Source organism: Urocitellus parryii, chromosome 6 (genome assembly GCF_045843805.1).
Source record: "Urocitellus parryii isolate mUroPar1 chromosome 6, mUroPar1.hap1, whole genome shotgun sequence".
Lineage (NCBI taxonomy): Eukaryota > Metazoa > Chordata > Mammalia > Rodentia > Sciuridae > Urocitellus > Urocitellus parryii.
In genome coordinates, this window is record NC_135536.1 from 189249465 (window position 1) to 189275239 (window position 25775).

At 41.7% G+C, this 25775-nt stretch overlaps 1 protein-coding gene across 1 annotated transcript in view; it reads right to left on the minus strand.

Moving 5' to 3' along the window:
• The window catches only part of Dok5 (docking protein 5), a 146386-nt gene extending 121270 nt beyond the window's left edge, over nt 1-25116 (minus strand). The window contains exon 1 of the mRNA XM_026391011.2: nt 24733-25116. Within this exon, the coding sequence (XP_026246796.1) occupies nt 24733-24798 (66 nt within the window). The 5' untranslated portion in view covers nt 24799-25116. The remainder of the gene's footprint in view (nt 1-24732) is intronic.
• Nucleotides 25117-25775: the final 659 nt, after the last annotated feature.

Here is a 25775-nt window from a genome sequence, read left to right on the forward strand (position 1 = left end):
TTCCCTTCTGCCCACCTCATCATTTCCGTCACTTAAGAAGTGGAGATGCAGAGGAGACCAAGCGTGGCATCAACCATCTGCCCTCGCTTGCACTGGGGGAGGAGCAGAGGCTGGACTGGAAGATGTGATAAATAACGCAGAATCCTACAGTGAGGAGGGTATTCATTCCATCACGTCCATCCTTGTGAGGGCTCAAGGAAAACGTTCCATTAGGTTGATAGCAATCATTTTTCTAAAACTTGTTGGTCTTCTTTTTCAACAGAGAAAAACCTCCCAAAGCCTCCCCTGAGCAATGTATCTCACAATGTTTCGGTTTGACAGTTTTTATCTTTCGTTACCCATAGAGAAAGGCTGATTTTATATCTACTCAGTTGAGCTAGGAACTACATTTCCAAGAATTGTCTCCCTGTCTAGGTCAGAGTTGGCAAGGATCACAAGGTCTGGGAGGGGGGAATGAAGCAGCTGCCCTGTCCATGCGTTCCCAACAGTCAGTGCGATGTGCACCGCCTTATCACGGGCCTGGTCTCTGGCAGCTGGTTCAGTTAATTGGCCTGGGGCAGAAGTGGGGCTGCCACTTCTTCAGCTCCTTACAGATCCTCCATCAACCCCCAAGAAAGCTGGGCCAAGTCCCTCTTCAGCACCTTGATGACAGGAACCATCTTCTCCTTGCAGGACACCCTAGTGTTAAAGCTGCTGGGCTGAAAGTGTTGTCCATCAGATGCTTCCAACCCATTTTCAGGGGTTCCAGTTCATCTCTGCACCAAGCTCACCTACGCTCTATAAACCCACTATCAGCACGGCAGAAGAAGTCAGCCCAAGACTCCCTTTTTAAATACCTCCAAGTGGCTCTGCTTCTCTGATAGAACCTCAACTAATTCAGCTTCTATTCATGCAAAATGTTGCTATTTCTTTCATTAATAATACTGCAATGAAATTTAAAACAAAACGAAAAGTAAATCATTTTAATGGAAGATAGCTAGTGCCTAGCAGTAAAAACTGCCCATAGATGTGACAGAAACTGGAGGCCATGTGGAAATGACTGATGTTTGTGAAACATAACGTTATTTTCTATCCTCTGTAAGAGGCAGAGATGAAGGCAATCAAAATCTGAATGAGGTCTAATCAATGGATGTATCCCATGCCTATTTCTACCTTTTCATTTTCCACACTTCACTCGATGGTACTATACTTATACTTCCCTTATTTTTAAGCCATTTGTACCCATAAGTCAAAAATGGCAGTACAATAGTGAATTATGCTTTTTTAACTTCATAGTTAAAATTGACTTTAAAAAAAAAAAACACATTCACATGGCTCAAGATTCAGAATGATTTCAAAAGTGTGTTTTAATCAGTTTGGCTCCGAGCTCTCTCTCTCACCCCTGCACCTGTCTCTGTCACCAGCTAGCAACTGCATTTATTCCTCATGCAAATACCAGCAGATTCCTACAAATATAAATACACAGCTGCATCTCCCCCTACTCACCCACCGTGTATTCCATACACACCACTGATCAATACTTCCAGATCATGTGAAAAAAATCTTTCAGCAGCCATAAAAATCTGTTTTACATAAAATTCACAATACCACTTATTTAAAAAATTAAAGGAAAGAAACCTAAAAACAAAAATATTCACTGCAGTGTTCTTTATAATGACAATAAAAAGGATAAAAGACTTAAAGATTCAAAATTAACAGAATAACATAATCTAATACCATGCAGCCAGAAAAATAAAAAGAAATGAGGGCGATCTCTAAGTCATGATGAGAGATTTTCAAAATGTACAAGTGACACAAAATAGATAAATAATAATGTATATAGTGTATGTATCATTTCTATGGGGGAAACAGGATGTAAGTATATACATCACACAAATGTAAAAATGTGCAGGTGTATATACACGCTGACATATGGCTGAAATATAGCTGGGAAAATATGTAGGAAATCAATTGCTATTTTGGAGAGAAATGAGAGGCTACAATAGAGGGATGAGAGAGTTTTCACTGTGTACCTTTTTAACTTTTAATGTTAAAATTTAAATCCATATAAACTGTAACTGAGTAACTGTAAAATCTGCATTTAAGGGTGTTAACTATTAGAGTGACATTAAAATGATGGATTAAATGAATGCCTATCAAAGAAATATTTGGCATTAATCCATTTCTGGTTTACTCCGAGTCTTACACATTATAGGAACTTGATGAGAAGGTGTTGCTGAACTGATGAATGAATGTGTGCAATACATGGAGCTACAAATGAAATTAAATGCATTAAATATTTTAAGCTATTACAATAATCAGGTGACTAGTACAATGATTATTCAACTGACTCAGTTGTTAATTGGTTTCTGATGTGCTACCTACACACCACCCATAGCCCAGGGGCAGATTCTCTGTGTGCAGAACTTAGTGACAAGTGCACTCACCCTGTTCATTGGCTTTCCCAGCACTGCAATGGATACAGATAGCTTTATCAATGGGAATGACTAACAAAGGGCGCATGCCACATAACCAATTCAATGTTCTCTATTATTAGCAAGCATAAGGAGTAAATTGCATTTAAAGCATTAACTGAGGGATTAAATGTGCTGAAAATTCAGAAATCCATATCACATGCTCTCTTTTCAGTTCAAAACAAATGAAATCTCAATGTTCACTGAAATCATTTGGGGGCAATTATTAATGTGCTACAGACGTCACAGCTCACCCTAGCAAGAGAGCATTTTAATTTTTCTCTGGTTATAATGGAATTCCTTAATGAATTAAAGAATTTGCAGAGGCTCAAAAATTATGGAAGTCACAAAACACCATACATGTCTTCATGCTAAAGACAGAAAAATGTATAAGGAGGACCACAGGGATGACTTGGTTAAACTACTTAGTTTAAGGTCCTGAGCCAAGTCCTATAACCAGAGCATGGCTGACTGCAAAGCAAACAGAATGACAGTTTCATCTTTGGCATGCGGCCAGATTTCTAGTCTTAAACACTGATCTTTGTCCTCTCAGACACTGCAGGCAGCAGTGTAAATTGTCATAGCCCATAGGGAAGTTAATCTATGATATGTATCAAGGGTCATAAAATATTCAAACTCTCTAGCCTCATAATCACATCCTTTCCAAGGAAACAATCCAAACCATGGTCAAAGTTTAACAGCCTGAATGTTATTTGTAATTAGAAACAATTTAAATGTTTTAATTATTGAATAAATTATGCACCTGGTCATCATGGGCTTCAAAATTATGGTTTTAAACATTATATAGCCATTTGTGAAAATAGTCACAATATAAAACAGAATAGTCATCCCTCAGTATCCATAAGGAACTGGTTCCAGGACCCCCTACAGACATGTAAATCCCTGGAGGCTCAAGACCCTCATATCAAATGGTGCAGTATTTTCTCAGAACCTACCCACATCCTCTTGTGAACTTTAAATCATCTCTGAATAACTTACAATGCTGAATGCAATGTAAATACCATGTAAGTAGTTGTTACACTGTATTGTTTAGGGAACAGTGACATGAAAAACATCTGTACATGTTCAGTACAGTTGCAAGTTTTAAAAAATGGTTTAGAGTCAAGGTTGGTTGAATCCACGGATGCAAAACCCAAGGATTGGAGGATTGATTGTATATTTAAAAGCAGATACAGGATAAGATGTTGGAAATATGTACTACTTGCAACCATGTGCAATTTTTGATGTTTAGGGTGAAAAATGGAAAGATACATGCTACAATAACAAATTTGTAGTCGCACAACAGTTTATATAATTTTGTAACAGGGAAAATATTGGAAAATGAAGCCAATGACTATAAAAAGTAAATGTTGATTGGCATCGATATACTCTTTTCAGTTTTCTCTGTTCAGTGTTCAAATTTTATTCGCTGTATCCTATGAGGTGATTTTGCTATTAAAATTCTTCTAGAAGGTTCTATTTATGGAATTTTGCTTTAGTCTGTTTTCCTAAAGGAATAAATATCCTGCAAAGAGTACTGGGACAGCCCAGTGACACCACTACAAAGCTTTCCAAGTCAGCTAGGGGATTCGTTTGTGTCCCTTAAAGTCCATTGTTTACTTCTTTTCTTTATGAGAAACTTTTGAAGTTTCTCCTCCTTTTCGAAGAATTGGGTAAGTAATATTCAAGATAATATCTAAAAAGACAATATTAGGGTAAGAATTCAAGGTTTTCAACCAGTCCTGTTTTCTGACATTAAAATGGCCAGTGCTCTCTGTCATCTGATACTCCAGCCACTTAGTCAAGTAATGTGGTCAGCCACAAAAACAGAGGGGGTCTTGTTTGTGTAACCTCAGTTAATCAGCCTAATCTTTCTAGTGTACACATGGTCTTTTTAAATTGTCCAGAGAGAACATAAGCAAAGCAGTGTACCTCACACGTAGTAACTGCTCCTCTCTACGGGCTCAAGTTCCAACTGCCTGCTGGCAAGACATCCTCCCTTGCAGTCTGGGGCTGATGCCTGATTCACCCACACTTCCTCACCCACACAAGAGCCTCATGCATTTCTGGGTTTATTTCCATCAGGGTAGGAACAGGAAGCAGATCCAGCATATATGAGTACCCCAGCCATAAATTCAAATTCTATCCCATTCTTGGCCATTTCTATGACTCAGGACAACTGCAAACCTCTTTGCACTTGCATTTCCTGAAACCTTAAGTGGAGCTAAAACATAGGACCTTAAAGAATCAGGGAAGAGAGAAGGCAGAGATAAGGAACACAGGAAACTTAGAATAGCAGGCTAGAATCCTCAGCCTCCTTCCTAAGGGAGTAACACCAATGATTAAGCCTTGCCCTAGGAGTTAATCTAACTTAATTAAATGCACTCTTACCCAAATTCTAGGTTCATGTTGTGGACCATGTGACCTTGGACAAGTGAGTGCTCTAATCCTCAATTTCTTCACCCATAAAATGGGAGTCACCAACAGTAACTAACTCTCCCGGACATGCCTGTGGATAGAACCTTATACAATCACACCAGCTACTGCTAAGCACACCTCGATGAAGTGCAGACTCAGAATACTAATTCACATAGCTCATAATTTCTGTCACTACTGCTATCTTTCAACATCTGCAAGAAAACAGAACACAATGATGGGGTAGTCAGATGGCTTTATTCTTCCACAGAAAAACACTTACTTGGCTTAAGAGTTAAAACCTATAAAAATATTAGTTTTGGGAAATGATACTTTAAAAAATAAGCTCAAAGGGACATAATCATTTCCTTCCCCACTTTCTACTATTATCCTAGGAAAAAATACATTGGTTATATAAATTACAAAGTTCACCAGGATCCTGCTCTTAAATATTTAATGTCATTTCTGTTACATACAGCAAACACCAACATTTGCAAAGTGATTGGGAAATCTGGAAGTGAACAAGTTATCGAGATTTTTTGCAACTGAAAATCAGCTTGATTTACTCTGAAAAAACTGGTTCCACTTCCTTTTCCCATTTGTTCCATCTAACACAGAGCCTCAAAGTCTAAAGTGGCAATAGTAAATATACAGGGTATGAATCCAAACCCCATCTCTCTCTGTTGACTACCTGAGCTGCTATTGTTCTCTTGACAAACTCAGTATGATATCTAAAGAGAGATGCAATTTTCTAATTTATAACATTGAGAAGGATGTTGCTGAAACTCCATGCTCTCAATGCCCTTAATTAAAACAACATTAATAATGGTCACTAAAGGGAAATAAATTTCATTCTAATTGTCCAGATGTTATATAATGGTTGTGCAAAGCCACAATAATTATGCTAAGGTACTAGCTATCTCTCCTGAGAAGGAAAATATACAGAAGAAAGTGACAAATGGGTACATTTACATATGGATGAGCACAATCTGTCAGTCTCCAAGGTCCCAACAGATAAATATCAGAAAAGGTCAGTGACATTATTAGATGATGTTTTTCAGGACAACACAATATATGAATATATGCCCTTATCACACAGAAAACAGAATTCCAATATATTTTAAATAAAGTGGGATCATTTAAAAACTCTCATTTCCCAGTGACAGGTCCTAATCTCTGGCCAATTAGGATCTATAATATTTGCTGCAAAAGGAATAAATGTGCATTGTAAAATTAAACACACAGATAATTAAATAAATACATAGACATATTTTTAAAGCAATTTAAAAAAAACCAGCTAATGACCACCCAACTCACCTTACTTCCAACCAGTGTCACTTCTTGGAGGAAAACCTTAGAAACCATGCCTTTCTTCATTTTTCTTCAGCCATGTACTAATATACATGTGTATACATTGTGCCAAAATTGTCCTTTTTTTCTGACATTCACAATATACTGGGATAGTTTTCTACAAGATACAGCAAAGGAGGGAAGTAGAAGCCTGCCTACAAATTCATTATTTATTCATCCATAAAGACTTCATATTCATTAGTGGGTGATTTTTCACTTTATGGTGAAAAATCCTTTTAAGGGACACCTGCTGTGGTTTGTTTCCCCTCTGAAGCCCTGTTGAAACTCTCCCCCAGTGCAGTGATGTTAACAGATACGACCTTTGGAAGGTGATTGGTTCCTGAGGGCTCTGTCGTCATGGGTGGATTAATGCTTTTTATCAATGAGTTGGAAAAAAATGTAATCTCAGTGACTCAAGAGGCTTAGGCAAGAGGATTGCAAGTTCAAGGCCAGCCTCAGGAACTTGGTGAGACTGTCTCAAAATAACAAATAAAAAGGACTCAAGAGAGCAGCTCAGTGGTAGAGTAACACCATGTTCAATCCCTAGTACTGGGGGCTCGGGGAGAAGAAGAAGAAGTCTGGAGGAAACCAGAGATAAACTTTTTTTTTTTTTTTTCTATTCTTTCCCTTTTGCCATATGAGGACACAGCATTCCTCTGCACCAGACAGCAGACAAGGCACCATCTTGGAAGCAGAAACTGGGCCCCCATCAGATACCAGACCTGCTAATGTCTTGACCTTGGACTTCCAGCCTCCAAAACTGTGAGAAATATATTTCTATTCTTTACGAATTACCCAGTCTGTAGTATTTTGTCAGACAAAAAGCAATGCCTTTTACCAACATGCTGATACACTATCTGCCCTAATTACAAGTTTAGGAATAGGTGTTTAAAGAGGGAAGTATCTGTATATTTTTCAAATGCAAGACTATTTAAACTGACATTTTAAATTGACAACAGTTTTCTTTTAAAGAGAGAGTGAGAGTGAGAGAGAGAGAATTTTTTAATATTAATTTTTTTTTGTTTTTTTTTTGTTTTTTTTTTTTTTTAGTTTTCGGCGGACACAACATCTTTGTTTGTATGTGGTGCTCAGGATCGAACCCGGGCCGCATGCATGCCAGGCGAGCGCGCTACCGCTTGAGTCACATCCCCAGCCCCAAAATTGACAACAATTTGATCCTAAGTAAGACATGAAGCAGTTCCTTCCCATTTTGGTTTGTGGTATCCATCCACTGGTTCATTAAGGGCTATCTAAACTCCTGGTGGTATGGTTGGCTCAAGAATCTAAGTGAACAACCAGTCAGGGTCTCCAGCTTTAGAACCTGCTTTGCAAAGCAACCTACAGACTAAGAAATGCTCTACACCAACTCTTTCAATTAGGGTTCACAACATCCCTATAAGATAGGAACTATCTCATAAATAACACCATTTAGCTGAGGACTCTGAGATCAGGAGAGATTAAGTAACATGTCCAAAAGTACAGTGAAGCCATGACACAGAAAGATCTGTCTGCCACCTCTCACAGTCATTTGTCATCTTAGTTCAAGGTTATAGACTTAACAGCTTAAAAGTACCGTTCCAAAGAGACCAGAGCCTTACAGAAGTCATGAAACCCCCCTTAGCCTCAGTTCCCCATCAATAAAATACAGGAATCGAACCAATTAATGTCTTTGCAGTATGAATGTCAACTTCTTTTTTCTCTAATTGGAATAGGTGAACTAATATTATTTTCTTTACATGTTATCCTTAAATTTAATGTGGACTTCATTGCATGTCTTGTTAGATCAAAGAATACTGAGAAACTCAAAAATAACATATTCTTTCTGTTGGTCTTTTCTCCAATGAATAATATACCAATACCTTTCTCAGTTTGAAACCTTGGAAGATGAACTGCAAAACTGCTATTTCTAACTTTAGATACTTAATAACTATCTATAATCAAGATTATAAAATCCCTGGGATACATGACCTTAACTAGCAAAAAGTTTACTCATTCTTAAAATTAACAGTGGAGCAATTTTAGTCTAACAAAAGGATTTTTTTTTCACTTTTGAAAAATCCAACCTTGTCTATCTCTGAAAACTCAAAATTAAAGGTCAATAAAATGTCCAACCTCTACCCCTCCCACACACACTTCATCCTGTTTCTCTCTCTCTCTCTCTTCAAAATGAATTTAACATCAGAAATTCATTTCTGAATAAAAAGAACCATTTCAGTCCTATGTTTAAAACTGTCAATCTCATTAACAGATATCCCAGAATCCCAGGAAATGTACTTCCTTCTGAATCCTTAATCAATCTCAAAACATCTGCTGGTCAGCACACCTCTGTAACTCCATTTCTCCACCTATTACACAAACACTCCCTGGAAACTCTGAGTCACCTAGTGGATCCAGTTATGAGGGAAAGAAATCAAATTGTCTCCTCTTGGTGACTGGGCTATTTCATGGTCAAATGCCCTGTCAGGATGAAAGTGGAATCAAACCCCCTGACAAAAGCATTTCCTTCCCTCTGGGTTGCAACAAGCCATAGCCAGAATTACCTTTTTATGATGGTGTAAACAGGTTCTCAGGAAAGAGAGCTATAATCAGACCTTTCAAGAGGAAAAAAAAAAAAAAAACTCAAGTAATATGCATATAAATCTCACTTACTGTTTACTGGAGCTTCTTCTTCCAGAAAAAAAATAACAGGGTCGATACTGACAATTTATCCCATCTAAATTTAATGTAATAAAAAAGGTATTTTCATTCAATAGATAAATCTATTAAAGAGACCAGAAATCTTTAACAACATAATAAATTTAATAAGTCACCAAATTTCTATTTTATGAAAATTAAAGAACCACGATAGCTTTTAGAACACTGGATCCAAACAGGGAGAAATTATGGACCAATAAATCAAGCCAGATGCTCATAAAAGTTCTGGATGCGTCTTTGGAAAGCTGAGCTAAAACAGCAGATTCTCATTTACACATCAAGGTGTTACTGCTTTGAGTTTCCTGGGAAGCAGATGCTGGGAAGGAGATTTGCACACAGGACACTTACTGGGCAGAGCTCTTGGGGTCAAGGGTACAGATCAGTCATAAGTCGCTGTCAATAAAGTCCTCCCAGGAACCTGGATGCTGCAGAGCTGTCCCTAACTGGAGCAGTCCTTGAATGTGAGCAATGCCACGGGGAAGGGGGCTTGGCTGTGGGACAGGCAGCACTCTGCAGTGCTGGGGGCGGGTGGGCTCAGCAGCACTCCTACTTGCTGGGGGATGCAGCTTCAGCCCTGAAGGTGGGGGTGGTGGGGTCTGGGCCCACCACACAGGCCACACCAGTCAGTGATTGTCAAGATTCCCTCAAGTAGGCCATGGATTCTGAAATGTCAGTCTGAAGGGAAAGGTGTGACTTCAGAGGTGATAATGGTGAGAGAACAAGAGTGTGATGGAAAGGAATGGTGGTGAAGGGGACATGGGTAAAGTGGGGAGTGTCCGTCCCCTTCCTGAAGGCCTGCTGAACACTGAGGCACAATGACCAATCCCAGAGCTGGGAGAGGGCCCTCACGCACCATTCACTCCTCAACAGTGGTTGAACAATACCCGAGAAAGAGCAAGAAGGAGGAAAAAACAAGGTGTGACCCCCATGGAGCTCACAAGCCAGTGAGCTAAAACCAACACACACACATCACTTTAAAGGGATGTGAGTGTTTAGAAGAAATAAAACAGGGCAGCACCGTCCAGTGGAATTCTCTACGGTGGTGGGAACATTTTACATCAGTATCCTTCGACATGGTAGCCACTGACGACTGCTTATGTGGCCACACTTAGAATGTGGACAGGACACGAAAGAACTGAGAATTTTTTAGTCACTTCTGCTTATTTAAATGCCAATGTCCACATATAGGTAATGCCTCCCCCATGGTGGGACGATACCTGTGAATTATTTGAGCTTATTTGAGCATCTTCATTCAGCCTAGAGCCAGGGAGATTTAGGTTTGGCACAGCAAACTGTTTCGTGGCTCCTCCCTCTCAATGGATTGTGCATTGCATGTCACCCCTGTCTTTAAAGGGCTAGGGAGACCCTTCTCATAGCTCCAGAGTGGGGCATAACCTGTTGGAAACTGTACAGCCCACCTCCTACCTTATTTGGCAAAGAACATTCCATGGAAAAACCTTTGATGCTTCCCCCATATAAATAAAGCAAGGGTGGGCGCTCTCTCTCTCTCTCTCTCTCTCTCTCTCTCTCTCTCTCTCTCTCCAGTGTGGAAGCTTGAAAGCCATGCCCCCCCCCCCCTTGCAACACACACATTCTAAAATTACTTCCTCATCCTGTGGTTTCTTTGACGTTTTCTCTATTTCTCAGCCAGCCCGTTAAACGCAGAAGAAACCCAAATTCCACCACCTGCACAGGACGTGGGCAAGGGTCCCCTCCACAGTTTAGATGGGGGATGGTGTCAGGAAAAGCAGCAGCATATCAATGACCTCCCAGATGATTTTTCAGGATGAGAGGCAATCAGGGAAACAAAGAGGAGGGGAAGACATTTCCAGTAAATGAAAAAACACATGAGGGAGAGCAAAGGAAAGATTTGGGCTACTGCAGGATCAAAGGGCGGTGGGTTCTTCTGTTCCTGCCTGATGCTGGGGAGTGTGGTAGGACACATGGCCGGCCAGGCCAGTGGGGTCCACAGGGCAATGTCTTGAGCTTGAGTGAGGGGAAGTCACTGGAGAGTTCAAGCACAGGCAGACAAGATCAGGCTGAATTTTTTAAGAGATCAATCTGCCACATGCAGAACAGACTCACAAGTGAGGGACTGAGGCAAGGAATGGAGGGATAAGTACATCTTTAAAAGTTGAACTAATATCCATGCACGTGCTCCAGTGTGCTTCCACACTCACAGGCACACACATGCACACATGCACACACGTACTCTGAGCTAGAACCAGGTACAATAAATACTCACAGCTCTCCTGGTCCCACTGTACCTGTATAGCCTCTAAGAGGAACTCTGGTTTATGAAAACTGTAAGTGCATAACTTTGTAAGAGCAACTTCCTTTTTAGGGTTTATCTTAGAAATACAGTACCGTGTATACAAAAACACATGCCCAAGCCTGTCCCCGCTTCATTGTTTAAACAGCAAAAACAGGAAATTATCTTAATATGCCTATTATTCATGCATCAGTTAAATAAATCATGGCATAAACAAATAAGCAAATACTGAGCATCCATAAAAATTTCTGGAATGTGTTCCAACAGAAAGTAAAAGAAAAGGGACAGACAATATATAATATGAACACAAAGTTGTAGAACAAATGATATATGTACACACATAGCACATGCACATTTACATATGTCTGTGCATAAAATCTCTGCAGATGTGGAAGAAGCTGCTAAGCATGGCCATCTTGGGAAATGAAATGAATCTGTGGAAGGAAGGAAATATCCTCTTCATTGACCCTTTTCTTCATTGCTCTATTTTTTTTTTACCATGGACATGTGATGTAAGATATTAGTTAATTAGCAAGGATATATACATATAAATGTCCAACTTATTGTAGTTGTCTATATATATGGATGGGTATGAGTGTGTGTATGTCATCCTTTGTTTTAGATAGAATATGCCTTTCTCTCCCCCCTCCCTGCTCATTCCCTCCCTCTCTCTCTCTTTCTCTCTTTTATTCTAGGAAATTAAATTCTGCCTTTTTCTCAAATAAGGTAACTTTGGGAATCCAAAATAAGTAAACCGAAGGTTTTCAGCTCTTGTTTTGGTCTGATACTCACCAGTTCTGGAGAGCAATCCAAGGTTTCTCTTCTGTCTTGCACTCAGGAAGCCGAGGGGGTGCTGGGGAGCCAGACTGGGGCCACACAACAAACGTCCCATGTACTCGGGCATGCACTCCACACCCACAGTCACACCTCTGGCGCAGGGGCAGACAGGTGGGAGGGAGGGCAGTCAGGCATTTATACCTCATCCAGCTGCCATGGAAGCTGGGTGAGAGCGGTTCAGTGACATGCTCTGGTCCCAGCTGATGACCAGAAGCAGGACAGGGCTGAAAATCAGTGCCTCCTTGTTGTGGCCAGGTTCCTCTCCTGTGCTGTCTGGCCTGCCCTGGGGACTGTGGTGTGCCTGCTATCAAAGGCCTACAAACAAATCAGACAATAGAACTCCACAAATCCCTTGGAGCCTCTTGGGATCTGCAAATCCGTGTGCTCCATGCTGGGGTTTCCTGTCTGGTGCATCGTGTAACAGGAATGATGTTATTTCAGGTTTTCATTCATTGACTGCAATATTTGCTGAGCACCTACTAGGCACTTGGACATTATGCTAGTCACTGCAAATTGGGCCACGAGCAAAACAATACACTTAGTCTCTGGTGCTTGGAGGTAAGAAGATGAAGCAGGCAACAAAGAAATGAGCAGTTGTGAGGAGATGACCCACATGGAATTAAAGACTGGGGGAGACCAGATTGGGCCTAGTGGTCAAATAGACCTCTAGGGAGGCATCATGAGGTTGGAGCCAGCCGCAAGCACTCTGCAGACAAGCAAACCTTGAGAGGTGCAGACACCAAGGGGAAGAGCTTGTCTCTGGAGCACAGAAAAGAGCTCATGGGGCAGGAACTCAGAGACTCCAGACGCAGCAAGGCCTGTGCTCCCAGTCACCCAGGGACAACAAAGGCAATATTCAGAGATCCTGTCTAGCTACCAATAAAGAGATCTGTGTCACCTCCCACCACCCCCCACCCTGTGGCCCAGCTAGGCTCACCTGAAGCATTTGACAAGATCCATCAGGCCAATGAAAAGGCAGGCTGGGCGGCATTACTTGATAGACATCTATTTGAGCCAATGAAAGAATACATCTTTTCACCCAATATATACTAATCAGAATTTCAGAGCTCATATTCTATTTTTAGAATAAAACAGATGTAGTCACAATTAACTTACAATTTATCTCATTTTCTATATGAACGATTTCACAACAGCCTTTTTCCAAGAAGGTACATTTTTGTTTTCATAAAGTAATCATGATTTATATGTTTACTTAATTCCTACTTTTTAAGTTGGCTAAACATCATTTCTTAAAAGAAAAAAAAAAAAAAAGGCTACAAAGCTGAAAAGACTCTAATCATAACAGAGCCAGAAACTCAGTGTCACTCTTCAGAAAGGCTATCACAGAGGGATCCGTTTCTCAGCTAGCAGAGGGCAAAGTACTGCAAAGTTCTCCAAGCACACAGTGGCCAGGGCAGGACGCGTATGGCTCATGCACTGTGGGAGGACACCACCATGGCCACATTCATACAAGCAAAACCCCTTGGACAATAAGTCCTACCTCTGAGGATTCGCTCACCTATGGACTCTCACTGGGGAAGCAGGACAGGCCTGCAGCACTGTTTGTAACAGAGAAAAACCAAATGAATTACCCCAGTGCTCCACAAAAGAGATGCGACTTAGATTCAAATCTAGACCCTGCTACATAGAGTATTTGTGACCTGACCCAGACCTCGACATCTCAAGTCTCTCAGTTTCGTGATCCTTAAAATGGAACACATATTCCACACACATATTTTATAATACAGTTTAAAAGAAGGAAAGAAGATAGAATGGATCAATGAGCAAATAATATATAAGATAGGGGTATACAGTGGAATCCTATCCTATTAATAAAAAGCAAGGCATAACACTAAATAAGAAAATGTGGTTCAGCAGAATCCATGGCACACATACAAGTATACACACAAACACATACACACACAAACACATACACACATGTGCTCACACCCATGAAATTCTAGATGTATAGATTATTCTGGAAGGAACTATTCACAATGGTATTTTGAAGAAAGAGAGTTAGATGGTACTCGAGGACAAAAACAAGAGGAAAACTTACTGTCCAGTGTATAAACTTTGAATCTTCAGATTTTGTACAAGAACACACATTTATCTATATAAAAGTCAAATAAAATTTAATTTTAATAGTTTGAATCCAAACATTTGTTTCATTCTCTGATATTTAATTTTAAGAGTATCAATCCAAACCTTCAACATTTGTTTTACTCTCTGATACTGAATTTTCAGATAACATATTAAACAGCAACTATAAAAAAATTCTAGGATGTTCTATGTATTATAAGAGAATCTACAACATAATTAGAAGGGATAAAGGCAGATTTCTATTTATCTTCTTGCATCGGAACATTTCATTCTATTATTCTGACCTGAAGTAAAACCATTCATTCATTCAATCAATCAACTTTGAGCATTTTCTATGGGCTGAGAGCTGGGGAGATAGCAACGAACTGGTCTCATAGACTATATCCTAGTGGAAGAAATTAACCAACACATGTGCTGTGTATGTATGAGAGTGAGCAGGAGGTGGAGAAGGAAAAAGAAATACCTGGCACAAAATAAGAACATTAATGTAAATCCTATGCATAGACTAAATCAGTGTGAGGTTCTAGAGGAATGTGGGGCACATAACAGAGTGTGGGGGTAAGAGAAGGTTGTTGTGAGGCCAGAATCCAGATACCAGAGTAAGTGAGAAAGAGGAGAAGATTGAACCAACTAAGCCTTCCAAGGGACAAGCTCCATAGGAATGCCCCTCACCGCACCTCATATCATCCAAATCAAGGATGATGTGATGAAGGCTATATTAATTTCAAGATAACATCAGGACCTGGGGCCACTGCTGACAGAAAACAGCCCAGACTCAAAAAGTGGTTCTTTGGTACATTAGCCAGAACATCTGCAAACTGGTACAAAGAGTTCTGAAAACCAAGAAACTGTTCCTATGAGAGTCAGCCTGCCCGGGGAGTCAGGGGTGTAGGCTTTCTCGTAGGTTTTGAAATAAATGTACTTTATTAATGAACGTATGATGTTAAGATGATACAGTATACATATGAAGAGTAAATTCTCTGCTAACCAATGAACCCGGTATTAAGTAAAAGCTTTGAACTCAATGCTAGCGTTTTAATTTGAGTTGGTCTTTTCCTAAGACATTCTAGTTTGTCCTTCAGCTAGTCACTGTCATAAGCATGACGGAGCTGAATGAGATGGCTGAGTGAGGGGCTTGGGCACCTCCAGGTAAGTGTGCACAGGCTTAGGATGGTGGTGACACCCACGCCTACTGTCACAGAGGGAAGTTCTATGAAAGACAGGCAAATAGGACTTTTTTCCACATAGGGCAAAATTTTTAAGATATTTTGTATAAAATAAAGCGACATGGCAGCTATAAGTGAAGACATTTTTAGAAAATATAGTTTTAAAGGTTAAGTACAATAGTGCTGAGTTTCCCAAACTTCCATCATGCATAGGCCACCGACTGGATTTGCACTGTATCTGCCAAATCCACATACCTTGATTTTTGTCCCTTCTTGGTAATACCTACACTATAAATTCATTATCCACCAAATTGCCTCACCTTTTAAATTAAATAAGCTTATTTTAAAGAGAGCAATAAATTCTTACCTTAAACAGTAACAGCTTTGCTTGAAGGTAAATGTAAAATTTAGCATAGTATAAAGTTAATGGATGTCATGAAATACTGTTAATCTAATGACTTTGTACCTAAGGATGGTTCAGTCTCTTAAAAGGCTGACTAGCCGTGAACTCTTTGAGATGCACTGGATAATAACTAACACTTATTTTCATTTTGTGATTCAGTGCTGTGGAATGCCCTAAAACTCTCTCCAGACCTGTGATTCTCACATCTGGACCACACTGCTAAGGTTAATAGGTATAAACATTGTGGCCAGCATTTTAACCAAAGCTCTGCTCTTTTGGCTAATGTATTCAACCCTTGTTTTTTTTTTTTTCCTAAATAAACCCAGTGTTATAAAATAATATATCACTGAAGTCAACAGCAAGAGGAAGAAGTGATATTATGGGTCATTTGCAAAGATGTGGCTTTTCTGGTGGGATGTGAGTGGATTATTTTATACCAGTTCATGGCTCTTTCACATAACACAACACACATACTCAATGTTTTACCAGTAAGAAATAAAAATCAATATTATGACCACTTACTGAGTTCCTATGATGAGTCAGGCACAAGATGAAGAGCTAGACACACTTAATTTTTGCAAAAAGTATATTATTATCCTCATTTTTATCTGAGGAAATTGAAGATCAGAAAAAAGTAAGCAATTTTCTCCAGAGCCAGTGAGTGGCCAAGTTGAAGTTCAAAGTAGTGTGTGAATCCCAAACTTACCCTATTTCCACCATGGAAAATCTAATGCACTCACTCAGTTATAAATATACTAAAAAGAAAAATGAGACAGTACTCCCAGAAAGATTTCTAGTAGTTACAGACAATATTATTCTAAAATTTCTATTGAAGGCAAAGGAATGACAATAGCTAAATAATTTTGAAAACAGAAGAAACTACGAGGAATCAGTTTATCCTCATGCAAGAATTATTGCACAGCTGCAGACAGACACAGAAGACACACTGCTGCACATATGCAGGGGTGTAGGGCAAGGGAACAGAACAGAGGCCTCAGGAGGGGACATACACAAGCCCATTCAAGAGAAAAGCCAACTTTCTCAATGATGGGGCAACCCAACACTCACAGGCAAAAATGGACCTCAACTAAAAATACACCTTGTAGATGAACTCACATGAATGTCAGACTTGAATGCAAAAGAGAAGACTATAATTTTTTTAGGGAAAAAAAATCTCTGGAATCCCAAGCAGCCAAAGGATACCAAAAGTATGATCTATAAAAGGAAAAAGGTGATAAACTGGCTTCATCGCAATTCAAAACTTTGGAGTTGGAGATATGACTCAGTGGCAGACTGCTGACATGCATGAGACCATCATCAGCTCAATATCCAGTACTGAAAAAAAAAATTTGTTTTTACACTTTTGCTTTATGACAGACCATGTTAAGACTGGAAAGGGCAAGCTCCTGACAGAGAAAGTATGTGAAAATCCCAATCTGAAAAGAGATTAGCATCGAGAATATATAAAGAACTCTCAAAACTCAATAGTTGAAAGACAACCTAGACGCCTTATGGAAATGTACGTACAGATGGCAAGTAAGAACAGGAGAAGATGCTCAACGTTACTACCCAGTAGGGAAATGCAAATTAAAACCACACTGAGACATCACTGCACTCCTCAGCAGAGTTAACACCAAGAACTGGTGATGAGGACGCAGACAAACCGGAGCACACATGCACTGCTGGGTGTGAATGCAAATGGCCCTACAGTTAAACAGTGTCCTGAAACAATGAAACCTATAACTACCACGCAGGCCAGCAAGGGCGCTCTTGGTCACTCATCTAGAGGGAGGAAAACATTCCCACAGAAACTGCACAAATGTTTCAGTCAGCCTTCTTCACAACACCCAGATGTTCTTCAACAGGTGAATGGCTCGACCAACTGTATGACACTCACACCAGGGAACACTGCTCAGCAGTAAAGAGCAAACTCTGAAACCCACACTCTGACTGGCTCTCCAGAGAATTATTGTGAGAGAAAAAAAGCAATCCCCAAAGGTTACATAATGTCTGGTTTGATTTACATAACATTCTTGAAATGACAAAATTATCAAACTGGAAAACAGACTAGTGGCTGTCAGGCGTTTAGGATTATGCAGGGCAGGGGAGGGACAGAGTGGCTATGAAAGGACACCAAGAAGGACCCGGTGGTGAGGGAAATGTTCTGTGTTTTGACCAATATCAGTTGTGCTGGTCTTGACACCGTATTATAAAGTTGTACCGAGTCATCCCTGGGGGAGCCGAGTAAAGTTCATGGGCTATCTTTCTAGTATTTGTTACAAATGCACTGAACCTACAATTCTCTAAAAATAAAAAGGTGAATTTTTTAAAAAATAAGACAAGGATTCTTCTCCTCTTGCAAAGGGCCTGGAGAGGACCTGTAGCAGGATTCCAGACCTGTGTGGGACTCTGATGCAGGCCATGATGCACTACCCCAGGGATCACTGAGGCCCTTCCCCTGGAGCCTGGCTGAGCACTCCACTTTGCAGCACAATACTCACGAGAGCCTTTAAGTTCTCTGGGATGCAGGACACATACGGAGGCTCAGAACACTAGTAAGACAAGGACAGCCCCTGGCTGCTCCACCAAGATCAGCTTCCAAGTCCTTATCCAAAATGTAAGCCATCTGCAGTCTGGGAAGGAGCTATTTTAACTCCAACATTCACATATATCTTGTGGCATTTCGAAACTCACAACTTTATTTTGAATTTCACAGGAACGGGGGCTGCAGGAGGAAGGCACCATAATCTCTTCCTGAGCTGAAATCTTCAAAGGTTTCCTTTCCACCTGACTAGGATCAAATTCCTAGAGTAAGAGAAAATCATATGTGTCCTTCCTTATTCTACAAAAGTGGATCAGGAAGGGACCTGCAAATATCTCTCCTCTTCAGTACTGGCCCTATTACTCGGACTCCAGCCCACCCCGGCCTATTGTGCATGTATTAGCCTCTTGTGAAAAACACAAGCCCAAAATGAGACTGTCCGCTTCTTGAGGGCAGAGACTGCCTCTGTCTCATTCAAGGTCTTACTGGTGAGCACTCAATAAATATTTGACGAATGATAAAATAACAACAGCAAATAGATCCCAAATGAAAACTAAATTCTTCAAATACCAAAGATAAATAATTACTCATGAAATCTACAAGGCTGCCTAAAAAATAAATATGTCTACTGATCTAGTGAACATGATCCAAAAAGGTTCCTTGGCAAATGTGGGATATTATCCTATCTGTAAGTTGGTTTATGACAACACATAAAGCCACACAATTGGCCATTCATTGCTTAAATCAGTGTCTGAGACGATGAGGAAGGCTGAATTTATGCATAATGAATCCCATCACCCATATGGACATCCAAGAAAAGATGCCTAAGATATGGCCAGAGAGGTCTTCTTGATGTGGACCCCCACAGCAGGAAAGTCTATCCAAATGAGGGGACATTGAGGAGCTTGGTCCTCCATGCCCTAACTGGCCTCTTGCCCTGGGGGGAGATAAGCAGCACTTTGTGTGTCTTACTGAGCAGTGTGTATGTGTATGTGGTGTATGCCAAAACAAAAATGACATGATGAGGTCACAAGATGACTCTATTCTTTGTCTACGATTTTCATATTGTTATGTCTTTGTCATTATGTCACCAAAAAATGCACAGATTCCCAAACATGAAAATCTGAAAACATTAAATAAATATGAAACCTGTCCTGCACACTGGGTCAGGTGAAACAGGGAAAGGGAGGGATTAGAAAATCTTTCTTCCTAGACACTGGCCACCTTTCCAATCCATCCTCTGCCACCCAAGAGAAAGGCTCCAAAGTAAGAGCAACACCTCCTAAGTTGGTGAGTTCTCGCAAACTGAAGCTCTCCAGAGACCTGTACCTCCTTATAAGGTGCACTGCCACTTATGTGAGGACCAAAAATACCTGGTACTCTGGTGCATCCCTGTAATCCCAGCAACTCGGGAGGCTGAGGCAGGAGGATCCCAAGTTCCAAGTTAGCCTCAGCAACTCTGCGAGGCCCTAAGCAATGTAGTGAATTACAGTCTTGAAATAAAAAATTAAAAAGGGCTGGGAATGTGGCTTAGTGGTAGAGCTTCCCTGGGTTCAATCCTCAGTACCACACACACTCAGAAACATTCCTACAAAGACTAATGCTCTTCCTATACTCAGCTTCAGTGGCAAGCAATATTTGTGCTTGTACATTAATTATTTTGTGGTTATTAAGTTTGTTTCCCTTGCTAAGCAGCAATTTCTTTGAGAATAGACATCCCTGCAATAGAAGCTACTACTAATAAAAACCATGTAAGTATCATTGTCTCCAACAGCACTGGTAGCAGGAGTGAGCACAGTAATAAACGCTAATTGGGTTTTTATTGTGTCAAGCATTGTGTTAAGCCCTGTACAACAAGCATGCATTAGGTGGGTATTAAGAGTCTCCCTGTTTTTAGCAGTCTGGGGCTTATACATATTTAAAAGCTCACCAGAAGTCATACCCCCAGTCACTGAACTGGGCTTTGAAAGCAGTCTTCTGTCAGAGCCTCTGCGTCTCAACAGTGGCTTCGTCAAGTGCCCACTCTATGCCAGGTCCTAGAAACACAGCTAGGATTAAAGGAGAGAGAAATCCCAGACCTTGGGGAGACTCGCCTACTCTGTGGGGTACACAAGCAATAAATAAGTAAAATATACAAACTAACAGGTAAGGTAGTGGTAGCCTAGGGATATCAGAGAAGTGGGGGAGAGACAAGATAGGGTGGCTTGGGAGGCCTCGCTGAGAAGGTGGCATTTGAGGAGGTGGGGTGAGGGAGTGAGGCAGGGGGAGACCATGGGAACTAGCATTCTAAGCTGAGGGACCAGAGAGAGAGATAAAGCGATGAGTCAGCCAGGCCTTTAGGAGTCTCAGCAGCTCAGGAGACAGGATCTGCCTTACAGTTTCCAAGGATCACTTTGGCTGCTGTTTGGGGAACAGACTGGGAAGCGTAAGGGTGCAGGCAGGGAGACAGAAGTTATTACAACATAGGGAGAGAGGATGGGGGTTTGGCCAGGGTGGTAGCAGAGGATGGTGGGAGCTATATTCTAGATACACTTCAGAGACACAGCCCAGGAGATCTCTTAACGGACTGGTTGCAGTGACACAAGGTAAGAGGAGACGGCAAGGCTCCTGGGCTTGCTGGTTTGCTTGCTTGATTGATTGATGATTGGCTTTTACTTGGGTGATCCTAATGACTGAGCCGGAGACAACCCCAGGAGAAGGTATGGAAGAAAGAATCATGTTCACATGCATGAAGTCTGAGACATCTGTTCCATGTCCAAGTGGAGATATGGGGTAGAAAGGAGAATTTGACTGAGTGGAATCCAAGTAGTCCAAGATGATAAGTTCCTGGTAGATAAGAGCAAAGAATGGTTATTTAAAGGCAAGTAGTTAAGGGAGTACATAGAGATGAAGAACACAGGTCTGAGTTGAAGTTCTGAGACTTGCATTATGGACAAGCCAGGGCAATTATTGACTGTTAAGTTTTCTCCACTGCAAGGAAAGATACCAAGGGAAGAATGTGAATACCACCCACCCACATACACAAGCCCTTTGCAGGATGATGCATAAACCACCTGCCTGACCACTCATCTAAGAAGAAATGTTCAGTGTCTTCTGAGAATTGGTCAGATAATTATAGATCTCTGCTTCCCCTCCCCATTCAGCTCCCTTGATATTAGCATCAACATCCCTGAACAAATACTGTACCCAGGGCACAGCTTGAGACCTCCACAAACCAATGCAGATGAAGCTGGGGAATGCAGATGTGCAGACACTAAGACTTTCAAATTAAATGAGTTGAATTTCATTAAGCTTTCTGGTGTTTACAGAAAATAGTAAGCTTATATATATATATACATATATACAAATTTGTTTATCACTTTCACATAGGATCTCAGTGAAAGGAGAGCATTTATCTTTGACATACTTAAATGGAGATGTTCTTAGAATATTTCCTGTTCCACTGAAAAACCACTTAATTACATAAATGTATCATACATGTCTCTGTATGTATGTGTTTTGTAAAAGCTTCATTCAGTGAAAAACTCTAGAACTGCATAAATATTTATGCCTTTTTAATTTTTTTTACCATTAGGAAATGAAAAATGTTTGAGGAGCTAGACATGTTTACCCTGATTTTAGTATTACACAACGTATACATGTACCAAATATCACATGGTACTCCATAAATATGTATAATTTTTATGTTTTCATATATCAGTTAAAATAAATTTAAATAATAAGAAATTATGCCTTTGAACACTTCTACATAGATAAATAAGGAAACCCATACTTCCTATAACCTTCACCAACCCTAACTCTTTGAAAAGACAATAATACAATCAGAATTAATGCTCTAAGCATTCATTGCTGGTTCATAGATATTATCTTATTGAATTCTCCCAAGAACATCAGTAAAGAATCTTTTTATACAGATAAACTAGAAAACTGGAAAGTCAAGGGTCACAGAGCTCACAAGTACTACAAGCAGAACTCATTCCTGCCTCCTCCTTTTCCAAACCTGAGGGAACATTCCTTGACACAACAGCTGCTTACCATGAAATGATGTTTTCTTGTTTAATTATAAGCCCTCTCAAACATAGTTATAATCCACAGATGCTTGTCTGGATTCCATTAGTAAAGCCCCTGTCACGTTAGCTCCAAGGAGGGTTATGAACAGCAAGGTCATGCGTGCACCATGTCCCTCATTGCGTCCGGCCACACGCACTTATTGAGTGCCCACTCTGTGCCAGGCATGAAACCCTCTCTCTAGACTCACTCACGTGCCCAGAATGTACATTCTGCATGCTCTTCTGGGCTATAAGCAACCTAGATTAGCACTATTTACATCCCTGACTTTAGACAGAGGGTCCTTTGCCATTTCCCTACAGCATCCTTCACCATTACTTGCAGCCTCCAACAAAACTTTAGTTTGCACTATATTCTGACAGCTGAGAAATCCATCTCCTCTGTAAAGTATACCAAAAGCACATTTTTTAAAAAGAAATGATGTTAACAAATAAGACCAGGCCAGATTTGTTTGATCATATTTTGACCTTTTCTCTCCATGAGCAATAACTATAATTCAGTGAACATCCTCATATATTTTTGAGTATCAACACAGATAAAATGAAAAAAAAATCTCAGTAAAATGTACTGCTCACTGGTTCAAAATGCTCCAAAATATTAAACAAATGCAGACTAAACTATATTACCTTCCCTTCTGCTTCAAATATCTGTCCATAAATGTTGGCACACACAGGACTATATTGTGTCAGTTATCATAGGACAGAAAAAAATAATCTCAATTGCCATTAACTCAAAAGGGATGGTAACCAGTTTTTCAAATAAGTCACCATGTGTCACAATTTGGCATAAACTCTGATCCTTATGAATAATTCATACTTTGTGCATTAATAATGCATGCCCTATTTCTGTTGGAATGTTCCCTAACAGAATGAATGTCTATCACCAATTCCCTCCATTGACATGATGGAGTCAATGTAAAATTAGAATGATATTTTTTTGTTATTGCTCCCTTCAAAATTGTAACAGTTGGCTGGCCCATAAGGTTATGAAAAATATAAAGTTCCTGTTACTTCTTGCCCTTTACATGGGAGTGACTTGGTTAGGTACCCCAGCATGCTTACCCTTGACGATAAGAATATTTGCAGAGCAGAAACTTTGGCAAAGCTAATAAAGATTGGATAGTTCTAATTCATTTCTCCCTAATTATATATTTATGCATTCACAAAACACAGGATGTAATTGCTAAAACATGGTACTCAGCAGGGGAAAAAAAAAGAAAGGAAAAAGCCAAATTGGCAAGATTTTCTAATAAATAGGGATGCTTTTCCCCACCCGGCATTCTTCCCTAGCTCATCTCACTACTGTGAAATTTCTGTTTGAATTTCAGTAAAATTATCTGGAACATTAAATAAATAAATAAATGTCCAAAGGCTAAATAAAAGAATGATACCAAATGACATGTTTGTAGAGTAAAAGAGTCAACTTATCACCCCTGGTGAGGCCATGCCATAGCATGAGGACACTGGTATTTCAGGCTTTACTGAACTTTTCTCTTCTTCCCCCATCATGCAGCCACAGCCTCACCCAAGTGCACACCATCCACCAAAACAGTCACAATACTGGACACAAAGCAAGAAGAAGTGATGTAGTTTGGTATTAAAAAAAAAAAAAATTCCAGTATCCTCCCCTCTCTTGAGAATTTCTTCAATCAAACCCAAAGAGAGGCTGGACTTCAGAAGTACCCCACACTGAGCAGAGAAGGAGTTTAAGAAAGGAGCCATCCGGTGTCAACATCTGTCCCCATGTGCCCTCAGATTCATTCATTCTTTCTTTCAGCTCCTGTTAGGAAGCGCTTGCTCCATGCCAGGTATCAGGTTCCCTTGGGTCTACAAGGTATTCCGGCAACGGAAATCCGCCGCCCAGGTTAAGGACGAGGGAAAATTCAGATGTAGGTATCTACCCCAACTTGGCCCCGTTCGGAGGCCAGCCCACCTCGCCTGCCAACACCTCGGAAAGTCACTGTCCAGCGCCGGGTCCAAGAAGACCTTTCGCTTGGCAGAAACCTCTCGCCGGGGTCAGGGGGTCACTGCCCTTGCTCACATCGTCCCCTGAAAAAGTGAAGTTGGCGGCGAGTGGGACGAGGGGCGCCGGGGCCATCCGGCAGGCTGCGCCCCCGCCCCCCCCCCCCGGCCCGGCTTCTCGCCTCTAACTCCCATGGCTACCGAGAAATATTTATGTCGATTAGATGGGCTCCAGTGGCTACTGTGGCCACCACCAGAAAGCCAAGTCATCCGCGGGATAAAGATAGATCATCACATACCTAGACGCCCGCCTCCCCGCGGCAGCCCCGGCAGATGTGGATGTGGGCTGCGAAGCCCCAGCGCGGTTCACCGGCGCGCTGCCGGCCGGCTCCTGCCACCTCCGGGGATGCTGGCGAAGGGCAGAGACAATTGAACGGGCGATCGGAACAGCAAAGGATCGATACTCACCCCGAGGCGCCTGCTCCGGATCCTCACGTACCCTTGCTTCACTATGTCATTAAAATTGGAAGCCATCCCAGACAGCCGCTGACCCCCCCTTAGCCAAGAGCACGCACCCCAAGCGGCTCCGGGGAGGGCTTAGGGCAGGGTGGAGAGAAAGAGCTGGGGGAGAAAGTTGAAGAGGCGAGCTGCTCGGGCTGCGGCTCGGCCGGGCGTCAGGAGGCGCGCATCACTTTCCGTGTCCCCCAACCCTGAAAGTGGGCGGCCGGCTCGCAGCCACTTTGGGGAGCGCGGCGCGGGGAGGCGAGGCTGGAGCGCCGGCGTCAGCTGACTCCACCCCGGCCGGCCAGGGGGAGGAGCGCGGCTGCCTAGAGATCCAGCGGCCTCTCCCGGCCGAGGAGGAGGAAGAAGGAGGAGGAGGAAGGGGAGGAGGGGTCAGAGGAAGAGGAGGATGGGGAGGTGGCGGAGGAGGAGGGAGACAAGAGGAGGAGCCGCGCGGGTCCCAGCGCCAGGCCGCGGCCACCCGCGCGCACTCAGGCGCGCGCTCGCCCCCTCCCCCGCCCCCGTCCGATCCCGCCCCACCCCGCCCAGCGCGCCCCAGCGGCCCGCGCACCTTGCCCACAACCAGCCCAGGCGACGCGCCCCCTCCTGTTGCTCAGGTGACTTATTTTGATTGGAAATTTCACCCTTTTCCAGCCGCTGCCATCCCTACCCCTCCCTTCAGCCCTGATCCTTTGCCAACAGAGCTGACACTGGGTGAGCTTGCCGGGAGAGGTAGGGTCGCTCTGGTTGGCTTTGACCTTGGCTATACGTCTTGGCTTAAGGGGAGAGCGCCCTGGGGTTTCTTTGACATCCAGCACCAGGCCTTCATTGCATGGTTTGCCATGTTCTTCTCCTTTGAATCTGCCCTTCCCGGAGGACTGTAATTTTTCTAGAGGCCAAGACTTGGCCTCATTGTCGTCCCCAAAGCCTGGCCCTGAAATAGGTGCTCAGTAAATTCTTAGTGGTTATCAAATGGCCACTTCGGTTCCAGGCACTGTTCCGAGGCATTT